This window comes from Danio aesculapii, chromosome 1, assembly GCF_903798145.1.
Source record: "Danio aesculapii chromosome 1, fDanAes4.1, whole genome shotgun sequence".
NCBI classification, from domain to species: domain Eukaryota; kingdom Metazoa; phylum Chordata; class Actinopteri; order Cypriniformes; family Danionidae; genus Danio; species Danio aesculapii.
Genome location: NC_079435.1, coordinates 18,553,941 through 18,568,795, shown reverse-complemented (window position 1 = coordinate 18,568,795; position 14,855 = coordinate 18,553,941). Strand labels below are relative to the sequence as shown.

At 33.5% G+C, this 14,855-nt stretch overlaps 1 protein-coding gene across 1 annotated transcript in view; it reads left to right on the top strand.

Moving 5' to 3' along the window:
* ctnna2 (catenin (cadherin-associated protein), alpha 2) overlaps positions 1-14,855 on the top strand; it is an 845,686-nt gene that overhangs the window by 50,865 nt on the left and 779,966 nt on the right. The window contains 1 exon segment of the mRNA XM_056456768.1: positions 2,505-2,611. Within this exon segment, the coding sequence (XP_056312743.1) occupies positions 2,510-2,611 (102 nt within the window). The 5' untranslated portion in view covers positions 2,505-2,509.

The following is a 14,855-nucleotide window of genomic DNA, read 5'->3' as shown; positions in this document are numbered from 1 at the left end:
AATGTGGTGGCATTCATGCACATCAAAATAGCCATTTTACCAAAGTATAAATGTAAACAGAGTCAATATGTGGTATGTGGTATGTGAATGTGAACGGTCTTTATTTGATCATTTCTTTATGTGTTTACTTTTCATGTACAGTTAAAGTCAGAATTATTAGCCCCCCTTTTAATTTTTTTTTTTTTTTTTTAAATATTTCCTAAATGATGTTTAACAGAGCAAGGACATTTTTACAGTATGTCTGATAACATTTTTTCTTCTGGGGAAAGTCTTATTTGTTTTATTTCGGCTAGAATAAAAGCAGTTTTTAATAATAATAATAAAAAAAAACATTTCAAGGACAAATTTATCAGCCCTTTTAAGCTATATATATTTTAATAGTCTACAGAACAAACCATCGTTATACAATAACTTGCCTAATTACCCTAACCTGCGCAGTTTACCTAATTAACCTAGTTAAGCCTTCAAATGTCACTTTAAGCTGTATAGAAGTGTCTTGAAAAATATCTAGTAAAATATTATTTACTATCATCATGGCAAAGATAAAATAAATCAGTTATTAGAAACTTTTATGTTTAGAAATGTGTTGAAAAAAATCTGCTCTCCGTTAAACAGAAATTGGGGAAAAAAACAAACAGAGGGGCAAATAATTCAGGAGGGATAATAATTTTTACTTTAACTGTATATATATATAATGTGCAATATTTATTTAAATATGAACTCATTTGCATACATTGAACACTGGATAAGGTCAGGCTCAAAATTCTTGAAATGTAATTTGTTTTACAGAGACAATTTTGTGAATCCCTTTATTACCTTACAATTCAGAAGAACAGTCAGAGAAACACATTTTTATCTTTCATGTCATTCGCCAGTTAGAAAACTTTATAGTGCTTTATAATACTACAATACAGAATGAAAAATTGTATTATATCTAACACGTTTTAAGTTGTGTGGCAAGCAAAACTTGCCATAATGTGCAATATTTTATGCATGCAAGGATCGCTGATCTCACTCTCTCAAGTGCTTTGTCCTAAAGCAACAACTGTATGCTTGGCCGGCAACTGTATGCTTGGCCGGCAGGGTGCTGGAATTACACTAATTACTAAGCCATACTTACATGCTATTTCAGACCAAATATTCAAAGTAACATGGTAAAGAATATAGGCATATAGTCACAACAATATATAGTCACGGGTTATCCCTGTTAAAAAATGAACCAATGTGAATATAAAACCAACTTCAACTCAGGAAAGCAGGCTAGGCTAAATAGCACTAATTCCTTATGTTTTGTTGTTAAATTAAATAAAAATCTACATCATCTATGCTGTTAAAGATCCCTTATGAAATTGAAAATAGTCACATCAATCTATTGCTGGAAGAATTCAGTGGCTGAACAACACTTCTGTGCATATAACCCATTTGTAAAACAACAAAATCTACATAAGCTTTGCGTGACATTACCTGTCTGAAAGAAATACTTCAGCCATGGTGTCAACCTTCATCCAGAGTGCAAAAGTAACTCCAATACTGATTCACGATTTTAAAAAGTTTTGATTCGGCATTTGTTTTTACTGCTATCACTCTCTCGTGTGCATGTGAACGTGCATGTATGCGCAAACAGCAGATCTGCATGAACAGGGGTGCGCAGATGTACAAATCTACATTTGTTGACAGAGAGTTTGGGCTACTTATCAGAATTATGGGAATTATCGGCCCAACAATATTTAAATGAATGAACATCATTTAGTCTTATGCCTTACCAAGAATATTAAAATACATATAAATACATTTAGATCATTTACTTTAATCATTACTATTGTAATGTGAAGAAACTTTTAAGCAGCACAACAAATAATGTTTCTGAAGACAATCACCTACTGCAGTCAAAGATATTAGCTGTTTCAGTCTGAAGACAATAACCCACAAGTACATTTTGGCTTTAATAAATACTGTTTTGTAAATAGCACTTCCACTTAAACCGTGTTGCTTAAGTAAACTCACATATCATATTAATTAAAAAGTTTGTGAAGTTTGAGAGCTTTGTGACTGTTTTAGTTACATAATTAATATGGGAGGAATTCACAACACTTCTTGGGCAACGTATTATGATCCTTCTAGTTTGTTTTTCCTCATTAAAAGTGAGCTGATACAGTCTGACTTGCACAACAATGTCTGGATCCCACATTAAGACTCATTTTGAAATCATTAGCCTTTAATGCGGTGCGTCATTTCAATATTTTATCGTCCCGGGTTTAGCTTTTTGGCGTGATGGATGTGCAACATTTAAAGAGTTTTCAACGAAGAGGCTTTAATAATAGATGCATGGCAGGCTCACTGGCCTTTGATTTTGTTAAGAGAGCCATGAAGCATACAATACATAATCAAGTCTGTGATGTCTGCACCTTGTCCTTTTATCATCCTATTAAACTTGTTTTTAACATCTATTTCATTCTGTTAACTATTCACTCGTCTGTTTTTTCTGCCTCTTTCTTTTCGCACAGTAAACATGACGAGCGCTACGTCCCCAATCTTGCTAAAATGGGACCCCAAGAGTCTGGAGATTCGCACACTGACGGTGGAGAGGTTGTTGGAGCCGCTGGTCACACAGGTAAAGTTTTGCTGGATTTACTTCTTCTTTGTGGGTCTGCTTGCTTGAGGGTACAGGTGAATAAGGTAAAGATAAGAATTATAGTTGTAGTAAAAGATATCAGGATACTTCCACAGTTGAAAGGAGTGGGGACACAGTGGCGCAGTAGGTAGTGCTGTCGCCTCACAACAAGAAGGTCGGTGGTTTGAGCCTCGGCTGGGTCAGTTGGCGTTTCTGTGTGGAGTTTGCATGTTCTCCCTGCGTTTGCGTGGGTTTCCTCTGGGTGCTCCGGTTTCCCCCACAGTCCAAAGACATGCAGTACAGTTGAATTGGGAAGGCTAAATTGTCCGTAGTGTATGAGTGTGAGTGAGTGAGTGTGTATGGATGTTTCCCAGAGATGGGTTGTGGTTGGAAGGGCATCCGCTGCGTAAAACATGTGCTGGATAAGTTGGCGACTCATTTCACGACCCCAGATTAATAAAAGGACTAAGCCGAAAATAAAGTGAATGAATGAGTTTAAAAGGAGGCGGCGCGGTGGCGTAGTGGATGTTTGTCACTTAATAACATATGGTCTATTATCAAGACTTTGCACTGACCTTCAGAAATGGAAAATGTAGCAGCCACAGTCTAGACTATACTGTATCAATGAGGACTTTAATGGAGTGTTTGTTTCACCTGGTAAAGTTGTTTTTGCTTTCTAGCATTGGATTTTTAAAGTTGTTTTTTTTATTGGCAGATTACTGTACAGTGTAAAAAATGAAAAAGACCTTGTCAGAGCTGTACTTTAGAACTGTCAGCTGTAGCTGAATTTAGGAAATTCTGTGTGTGCTTGTTGAATTCCAGAACATCACAGTTGTTATTTAGGTTTAAATTACTGAGCTTTTTGAACTTATGGAGTTTGGATACACCTGCTGATTATTATTTTTTTATTTATTATTGATTGATTGATTGATTGGTTGATTGATTGATCATCTTGGGATATCAGTTTGTGTTGTCACATGGTTGTTTGACATGTTATGCTATCAATCAATTTATCATTAAATCAGTCAGTCAGTAAGTCAGTCTGTCTGTCTGTCTGTCTGTCTGTCTGTCTGCCTGCCTGCCCGTCTGTCCGTCCATCCATCCATCCATCCATCCATCCATTTATTTATTTATTTATTTATTTATTTATTTATTTATTTATTTGTTTGTTTATTTGTTTGTTTGTTTGTTTGTTTGTTTGTTTGTTTGTTTTCCACATGTTAGTAATAGTAAATTCATCAAAACACCTAGGACTATGGGAATTATGCCAGTATGCCAGTGACTAAAATAATGATTCCATTTTCAAATCACAACTGTTTTCAAAGTCTTTATTCTCCATGTATTACCTGATAAACATCAGTCAAATGTGACTACAATTTGATTGGTTGTACAGCCTCATACAGACAGTTGTTCACTAGATTATTTTTAACACTGTAATCCAGCATTTCAAGATCATTACAGTTTAATCAAGGATGTAATACAGATCAAAGCTGACTGGTAAGACATATACAGTATATATTGCATATAAATGACTTATTGCATATAAATGATAATATGATTTATCATGATTTTTATTCAAATAAATAAATCCTTAATGAGGATCAAAACGTCTCAATAATAATAATAATAATAATAATAATAATAATAATAATAATAATAATAATAATAATAATAATAATAATAATAATAATAATAAATCTTGCAAACTCCAAATATTTGAACTTTTCAAATCAAGCAGAGCTCAGTATTCTCTAAAGGAAACTTACATTTCCCATCAAACAGTATGTTCTGTGTTCTGCAGAATTATGTGTCTTTAAACCACTGTTTTATGACCTTTATGTCTTTCTCCGGGAATTAGTAGTCTGAATCAAGTGTTGGATCGTATCAAACAAAAGCACATCTGCCCATAAAAAGCTGCCATTAAAAAGAGACCAGGAGCAGTTTTCTCTTCACAACATTAATTTAGGGCTGGGTGCAGATGTCAGCCATGACCTCTCTATACGTTACATTAGTCTCTATCAGAGGCGCTTCCCTCCCGCTGCTTCCGCGAGAGAAAATGGAAAATGTGACTTTTAGGTCATGCACACATTGTAAAGAGCTACACGCTGTAATAACTTTGTGACAGTAAACAAGGATGCCAGTTTGTTGCTTGTTTTGACGTATGCCGTAATTATTATTTAAAATTATACAGGGTTCATATGGTCATGGAAAAACTGGCAAAGTCATGGAATTTTGACATTGCATTTTTCAGGCCTGGAAAAGTTTTGGGAAAACAGAAAAAAACCCACAAAGTTTTGGAAAAGTCAAGGAAAAGATATCTGTATATTTGAATATAGGTTATATATTTATACTTATTTTCTGTCCTTGGCCAATCACATACTCTCACATTATAAGTGCGGTGTAAGCATTATCTAAATCAATTTTACATAGATATAAATAGAAATTTAACCTAAATAGATTGTTGCGTGTTTTACGATATGCTGTAATAAATTTTAGCATTCATTGTTTTTCTTTTACCACGCATATGGCCATTGCATGAAACATTAGGTCATGAAAATTTACTTGAAAGTCTTGGAAAAATCATGGAAAAGTCATAGAATTTTAGTTGTAAAAATGTGTATGAACCCTGATTATAGTATATGATTTCCCAGCCATAAATTTGTCTGTTTCTTATTTTTTTATTTTCTATATTCACTAATACAAGCTTTGATCTGATGAAGATGTACCTGGCGCTCTCACAGAGATGCCATTTACCAAGCATAGTTGCAGTTGTCTGGATCAAAATGGCCTGAAGCTGAATTTTCATAGCTAGGGAAAATGTTGAGGTATATGAGGCCAACAGTCTATTTGATTATTATGTGAACTGGTGGCTTTGATCTTGAGCAGGACAGTTCTCTGGCAGTATTCTGAGTTCTGTTTCCGAATGTTCAGAGATAATTTCATAATCAAAAATGTCATTTTATAAAATCAATTGTGTTATATTAAATGCATAGAGGAAAATTTATAATAAAAAGATAGTAATAAACTACATGAATAAACATTTAAGATAGTTAAACTCTGAAAATGTAATCATTTTCCAACTTTACTTGTGTAAAATTCAAAAAATGCCCTAAAACATCCGTTCGCATTGGTCCGTCGTTATTCGCAGGAGTTATGTTCTAAAAATAACCCGCGAAGCAATGTGTGTGTGTGAGATTGAGGTGTGTTTATAGTCCTTGTAATGAGTCTTCGCAAGCTTCTGCTGTTTGTTTGCAATCAAGGAGAGAACTGGAATCGGTGTGTGTGTGAGTGGTGCATGATGGGATTTGTAGTTTATATCAGTGGCAGATTTTATAGTTCTCCAACAATCTACAACTGCTAGATTGCTGGTGATTGTGACAAATATGTTTCTGTCAGATTGATTTTCAAGTTTAATGAATGAAAACAAAAAGATTCCTGTATTAATTGATATCAAACAAAAGTATAGTTTTTCTGAATTTCAGCATGTGAGCACAATCACTAATGTGATTATATTGATTTTATGCAAACAGTATGAAATTGTTTGACGAACAAGAAATTAATATATTGTTGTTATTAGAATTTTTTTATCAATATCACAAACACCCTACCGTCTGTGAAACTACAATGACGAATGACTTCTGTATTCGAAATTTTTTTGACAAATGAAAAGTTTTTCAGCCATTCCTCTTGCAATATGTTGTACAGGAAGGAAGTAATTGCTCAGAACATAAGACGCAGACCGTGGAAGAAAGAGTTTGATTTCAGATAAACAAGCGTAGAAAAAAAAAACATTTGCTCTCTGGGTGAGAGACTGATTGATATGGCCAATTTACAGCTTTTGTGGAGTTTAGCTCTCAGCTTTCATCTCTCGACCCTTGGCATACGCTCACTTTCTCTCCCTCATTGTCTCCATCTCTCTCACTCTCCTCAGCACATCCTGACAACTCCCCAAAGTTGTTCGCCTTAGCTTTCACATTGTTCAGCCACATAATGGAGGCATACGGCATAAAGAATCATGGGAATGCTAATGGATTCTTAACACATTGTTAATACTTTATTTGGAATCGGGCTGGAAAGCTGCCTCGTTAAAAAAAAAAAAAAATGAAGCTTTGGTTCTTCTGTTATGATCTCAGGAGCATTTGTGGATATAAACCAGCTTGCACTGTAATATGAGCAAATAAGTCTGGAAAAAAATTCTTTATTGTTTATCCTTTTGATGTTTTGCTTAAATTACCAAAACACTGAGTTTGGGTTGCTTATTGGGCATGAATAGAAGCTTTGTACCTAAACACTTTCAAACAATGTGATTTTGATAATGTTGGATTGTAGTTTTAGAGACTTTCCTACCCAAACACCCAACATCTACAGTTCTCCATCTGGAATGGAGATTTTTGGTCTACTTGAACAGTCCTACTAAGAGTACATTGAGACAATATAGACATACTGTACTGCATGTTCGTTTTCTACGTATTGTTCACAACTCTTCCATTTTATTATCGACCTCTTTTAGTTATGCCACATTCAATGTTGTGACCTTTTGCTGCTAATAACAGCTCTGATGCCACATGGGCTGTGCTGAAGCGATGGCTTTGGCGATGAGTCTTTATTTGCTGTGCTGCTCATGCTCAAATGAAGGGACAACACACATTTGGGGTTCTATTTTAACGATCTAGTCGCAAAATCTATAACGCATGGCGCGAAAGCATTAAGGGTGTGTCCGAATCCACTTTGGCTATTTTAGAAACGGGGCGCATGGTCTAACAGGGTTGTGCTTATTCTCTTAATGAGTTATGGGTGTGTTTTGAGCATTACGTGCATTAAACCAGTCAGAGGCTCATCTCCTGTTCCCTTTAAGAGTCAGTTGCATCAGGCCATGGTGGATTTGCTATTTACATGGTGGACTTTGTAAGTGGAAAAACTGAATAGAAAAACTGAACTCTTCACTAGCGAGAAAGCTCCTCCATTCGACCTCTTTACTTTCTCTTTACTTTTACTCTTAACTCCTTTACTTTCGTGGATAAGGAAACGATGTTATACACACTCCACTGAAGACAGCCATTAGCCTACATATTTATTTTAGTTTGTTAAGCGCAAAGATTTGTTTCAAAACTATTTCTAAATTCACATAACTAAAGTGTTCTGCGCTGGATTCTACAGTTTCTCAAAATAGCAACGCACCAACAATGCACTTTAACACACCTCCTTTATAGACCAGCACACCCATGAATCCACAAAGTGGTGCAAATGGATTTGCTATTTAAATAACGTGGTGCAACGCATGAAAATTACTGTTGCCCTGGTCTGAAAATAGCAACAAATTGCACCAAACACGTCTTGCACCTCATTGTGCAGGGTGTATGAAAGGGCCCTTGATGGTCAAAAATAATATGATTTCGCACAAAAAGTTGTTATATAAATGCACAAAATAAGCACAAAATGCCAATTATACCTAGTAAAAACCCTGCCTACTCTTGTTAAACAAGAATCATTGTTAAAAGAACATGTTTTAATTATTCAGTTTGGTTCACATCAAGATTTTGTCTAAACAAAATCACAAAATCTGACACATAGACTGTCATAACCGAAAATATAAGTTGTGAATGCGGTTCTGAAAAAGTTCTGTAGTCTGAATGTGGGTTTTTTGGAAACAGTATGTAAATGGCCCCCATGTGGAGAATGTTGAATGGCCTGCACAAAGTCCTGACGTCAACCTAACAGAACACCTTTGGGTTGAATTAAAGCAGAGACTGCAAGCCAGGCCTACCAATCCAATATCAGTATCTGAGCTTTCAAATGAACTTCTAGATGAATAAATAAATGATAAACACAAACTTTACAGAAAGTCTTCTCTGAAGAATTGAAGCTGTTAAACCCTGGAGATTGGAATGTCAATAAACTTCATGAGCATGCAGAGACAGATGCCACAAAACTTTTGGCAATTATGGTACTGTGAAACAGGAGGTTATGCTTGGACAATTTGCTGTTCCTAGTCACCCAAGTGTACTAAAAATGTAAATCATCTGAATTCATAGCGGTGTCAATAATTGTGCTATCCACATATTTAATTGTCCTGCATTTGCAAATAAATGAAAACATAGTGTGTTTGGTCATGTTTTAAACAACATATCACAAGGTTAAACGAACACATTTTCACAGCCTAATTTTCTCAGATTTACCGAAGGATCTCTATGTAAAAAATGAAGCAGCACTGATGTTGATCTGGGTCACTAAACATCTAGACTCAAATGTTTTGTTCAAATTTTCCAGACAGTGGAAATGTTGCTATCTCAGACGGATCCCCTCTGTGAACACAAACACCTGCTTGCTTCATCAAACCTTGCATTCTTTCTATATTCACTATACTAACATGTCTTTATTTTAATGGAAAATATCTGTAGGGTCTCGGAAACAGCATTATGAAACATGATCTGTTTGGATATTGTCAAACTGAGTGTCAATTTGTTTCGATCAAGGACAAAAGTGACACATATTAAATCTTTGAGCGAACTACACAGGCTTTTATTGGAGTGGCACCTCAACAAAGTATGCTGTGAAATGAGTCCATCTCCTTGAGATAGGTTAAAGTCAATAAGGGCTGTAAGATAGGCGAGTACTGATTTACGGTCGAAGCTGAGGAAAGACCTTTAACTGCATTCATTTTGATCGCAGCTTGGTAAAACACAACTGCTGTATTTTGTGATGCCGCACCATTAAAAAAAAAAATTTCTTGCTTTTTTTGTAAAAATAATTTAGCTTTTTGTAAATGTGTTACTTCTTGTTAATTACATTAAAATCGGCAAAGACTATTATTTTATACTGTATTTTTAAATAATTACAATTTGGTAAGGATATAATAATTTGTAAATTTGGTAATTACTTGTTAATTGCATAAAAACGGCAATTGTTTGAATTGGAGCAGTAAATAGTACTATTAAAAACAGTACCGAAATTAACTATTGTTTATTATTTTTAAAACAACTATTATCTTATTAATTTTATCAGTTGCTGCATGCAATTTAGTATATTTAAAAAAAAAATGTTGAGTATTATTATGCAGGAATTATCTAATATACATGAATAAAATATTTTATAATAAGATAGAATTTAATTTAATTTAATTTAATTTAATTTAATTTAATTTAATTTAATTTAATTTAATTTAATTTAATTTGATTTAATTTAATTTAATTTAATTTAATTTAATTTAAAAGGCTTTATACTTTTGTTTTAATTTAATTTAATTTAAGTTTATTTGTAATTTTATTTTTTTTATTTTTTAATGTTATTTGTTTTATTTTATTTTATTTTATTACATTTATTTGCTTGAAAATTTAATTTTAATTTTAGGCTTTAGTTTGATTAAATTTTACTAGTAATTTTGTAATTAATGTTATTTAATTTAATCTAATGTTATTTAATTTTATTTAATTTTATTTTTATTTATTTTATTATTTATTTATATTTTATTTTATTAAGGTTTAAAACTTTTATTTTATTTTATTCTATTTTATTTTATTTTATTTTATTTTATTTTATTTTATTTTATTTTATTTTATTTTATTTTATTTTATTTTATTTTATTTTATTTTTTAGTGACTTTAAGGGAATAACTGAAAGACTGAACATTTCCCATTTTAACCAATGGGGCAGTAATTAAAAAATCCCAATCAAATGGTGATAAAGGTTATGGATTTGCCAGAAAGAAGACGTGTGCATTGTCTTGATTCACAATTAGAAAGGACAAGCTGAGTGACCAAAATTACTGGGAAAAAAGGTTAGAAAAGGAAAAAAGAAAAAGCAGAAAGAGGAGTGGACCAAAATGAACCAAATAATTTGTATATAATATATTATTTTATATTATATTATATTATGTTATATTATATTATATTATATTATATTATATTATATTATATTATATTATATTATGTCATGTCATGTCATGTCATGTCATGTCATGCCATGCCATGTCATGTCATGTCATGTCATGTCATGTCATGTCACATTACATTACATTACATTACATTATATTATATTATATTATATTACATTATATTACATTATATTATATTATATTATATTACATTATATTATATTATGCATGCAAAATTTGTACACTATTTAAATATAACTACGACAAATAAGTAGAATAAAAGTGTATGCTGTTGATGAAAATTGAACAATAATCGAAAATACTTAAAATAATGCTTGCATTGTAATGTTAAATCCACAGGACATTTCTCCATTAGTGAGTCACAAATCCCCAGTGTCCAGTTCAATCCACATGCTGGACCGTCACCGGAGTCACGACCTTGACTCATTGCCAGTCTACACCAAATGTCCGCATTTAAATCACTTGAAAAATTCAGCACTCGTGAATCTTCTACCATTAAGCTGCCGTTTACTGCAACATGATTTAAGCAACACCTCGGCTGAATATGCTGAACTATTGTTTGAATTGGAGACAGCCATAAATCAAAATGCCTGCATAAATTTACCTCAGCACAGAGATACAGTAGCGAAACTACTAGGGGAAAGAGTAAAAAAAACTGCACAACAACACACAAGTATGACAACAGGCAATGTCTCACAGTCCTGCCTCTTGTGTCTCTGGCCTTTTCTAACTGTTTCCCTAAATAAATGTGGAAAACATTGAGAGCAGGGTGTAAAATGTGGCATAAACCTGTCAAGGCATTGCTACTGTATACTGAGTTCATGAACATGAACCTTCTCAACTAGAGTTTCTACATTTGGGTTGGCAAACCCCTTGAATTAGGTAATTTTACACTTTTTTTAACCATTTTTATTGCTTGCATTTTTATTGCTGTTGAGGGTTTGAAGCACTAAATAAAATAAAATTAGATAAAATAAAATTAGATAAAATAAAATAAAATTAGATGAAATAAAATAAAATTAGATAAAAATAAAATAAATAAATAAATAAAATAACAAATAAAATAAATAAATACAATGTAAAATAAATGAATAAATAAAAAAATACAATGTAAAATAAATTAAAAAAACAAAAAAATGAAATAAAAATACAATGTGAAATAAATAAATAAATAAATAAAAGAAATAATTAAATAAATAAATATATAAAATAAAAATACAATGAAAAAAATAATAAACAATGTAAAATAAATAAATAAATAAAGAAATAACGAAATAAAAAATACAATGCAAAATAAAGAATAAAAATAAATAAATAAATAAATAAATAAAGCAAGCACAATGGAATTATTTTTACATTAATATGTAATTCATGTGTTTATCTTTTAAAAATGACAGTGTTAGGCAGTGCGTACAGTATGGCATAATTAAACAAACCTAAAAGTAAAAGTCAATGAGTATATAAATGGTCTTTAACAGGTCAAACGCAAAAGTTTTTTCAATTCAAATCCTGGCTAAACAGTAAGTCTCAGATCATGCCCTTGAGCCAGAGCCTCTGTGGTTTTTCTTCATAGGTTTTGTAATTCATCACACTAACTCTGGCTGGCAAAAGAGTCTGAGCGCAGTTATAAAACAAAACAAAAAGCACAGTTCTTTTAATGAAACCTCAATCTCCCTTGGGAAGTTTTCAAGAAAGTCACCAAAGTCACAATCCAGAATTTCCTCACTATCATAATTCTGCTCTTTTTTTTATGGAAATGGAAGTCTTGGAGCAAGAATAAATTAATCTACGTTAGCAAATCACCCTGAACTCAACTGAAGAAACATTCCTCACACTTTCTTTCTTTCTTTCTTTCTTTCTTTCTTTCTTTCTTTCTTTCTTTCTTTCTTTCTTTCTTTCTTTCTTTCTTTCTTTCTTTCTTTCTTTCTTTCTTTCTTTCTTTCTTTCTTTCTTTCTTTCTTTCTTCTTTCTTTCTATATAGTCTTATCTGTGTTCTCTTGATTGTTCATTATCAAACCTGGAGATCTCATTTTTGTGATGTTGGTGACCTTTTGATCAGTGTCAGTGTGCATTGTCGAATCTCCAAGAAATTCAACAGACTGTAGTTGTTTGTTAGTCTTCCCTTACTTAAAGTCTGCATGAACCTGGAATGGCTGAGGCTTTCAGAATTATTCCAGAATGTTGATGTACTTCCAACTGAAACGGAATATTGAGTAGTAGGCGGGGCATTCTTTAGCGCATAATTCTCTCAAGAATAGCCCTATGGAAGCCATTAAGTTGATATCAACATAGAAGGAGCGAAACATTTTAGTTTTTTTTATTAGTTATAATTAGTACTATTTTTAAATTTGCTGTTAATGTCAGTTTCATTTGTGGATTTGCTAGTTTCAGTTTTGGTTTTATTTAGTTTTATTGTTATTTAGTTTAGTAGACACAGTGGATAGCAGTGCAGCAAGTCTCTTTCCCAATCTATTTCAACCATTAGCTCTGCCGGTAATCTTGAGGATTTTAAAAAGATGCGAACAAAGCAGGACAGATACAGGCGATGTGTCTAAATGGTAACAAACTAAATTGATAAAAGACAAAGTCCGCCATTCGTTTCTCAAAAAAACCCTAATTCAGATTTTTCACCACAGAATGAGTTCTTACTAATTCTGAAAATTATTATTGGTTTTGCTTATTATTGTTTTATTTCAGTGTTTCAGTTAATTTTGTTAGTTTCATTTAGATTCTTTTTTTTTTTTTTTTGGTGAATTTTGAAAGTTATATCAATTTTTTTGACCAATAGCTTTACCCAGCTAGCAAAATTCATGTGGCTCAAAGTATTCTGGGCCAAAATTTGCTTTTATTTTGGCCCAAATCCGGCCCACACCAGACACCGGTTTGCCAGATCTGGGCCACAAATTAGCTATTACTACCCATATCTGCCATGTCAAAGAGCTACGGTTTGACCTCTATAATTATCAAATTATCACTGTACTTTATCTTTACCAAAAGTGACCTATAAAATGTTTTAGGATAGCAGTATCATTCTTGCCATATCTTACCTCAGCTGCTTTGAGCTCACACCATCTTTAGCTAAAAATACACGTCCTTATTTGCCCTATCTCATCTGGGCTAATATAGGCTCACAACCACATTAGCCAGAGCTTACTGTGCTGAATATTTGCCAAAATTGGCCCACATGTGTTTTAAGATAACTGGGCCACGTTTTGCATATCTTTTCTGGGCCACTATAGACTAACAGCCACATTAGCCAGAATTTACTGTGCTGAATATTTGCCAAAATTGGCCGACATATGTTTTAAGATAGCTGGGCCACATTTGCCATATTTTCTCTGGGCCACTTTAGGCTCACAGTGTCACGGATTGGCCAGGCTCTTCCACCAGTATCACGCAACGAGTATCTTCACCTGAGTTCTAATCACGCACAGCTGCACCCAATCACTGTAGCACACTATTTAAGCACACACCTCACTTCACTCATTGTCCGGTCTCGTTCCTACGAAGCGGACTCAGAGTGAAACACCTCCTGGTTATCACTCCCCTTCAATCTCAGCATTTGTACTTACCATTACTCTGTTTCCTTCCAGTCTGTCCCGTGTTCCCGGTGTCCTGTCAGCGTTGTGTGTATCGTCAGTCTGTCTTCCCCGCAAGCCCTCTGGTGTGTGCATTCGGTCATCCTCAGTGTCTGTCATTCCACCTGTCACAAAGGATCATCAGTTCCACCGAACTCCATTCACCTCTCATAAATTATCCTTTTTTGCTCAACTGTTGGAATAAACATCGTTTATACTTACTCACCTTGTTTGTCCGTCTGCTTCCAAAACACACAGCCACATTCGCCAGAGCTTACTGTGCCGAATATTTGCCAAAAGTGGCCTACATATGTCCTAAGATAACAGTGCCACAATTTGCATCTACACATGTAAGCCACGTGTGTGCAGTTTGCATGTTCTCCCTGCGTTCGCGTGGGTTTCGTTCAGGTGCTCTGGTTTCCCCCACAGTCCAAAAACATTTGGTACAGGTGAATTGGTTAGGCTAAATTGTCAGTAGTAGATGAGTGTGAATGAGTGTGTATGGATGTTTCCCAGAGATGAGTTGCAGCTGGAAGGGCCTGCGCTGCGTAAAACATGTGGTGGATAAGTTAGCTGTTCATTCTGTTGTGGCGACCCTGGATTAATAAAGAGACTTAGCCAAAAAGAAAATGAACGAATGAATGATTTTTTTTCAGTAGATTTACTTGTGTGTATTGTTTATTCACATTAGGAATACCAATGTGCACTAGTAAAATAAACAGTAAATTTTGATTTCACACATATTTAAACTTCTAAACTGTTTAAAAATGTGTAA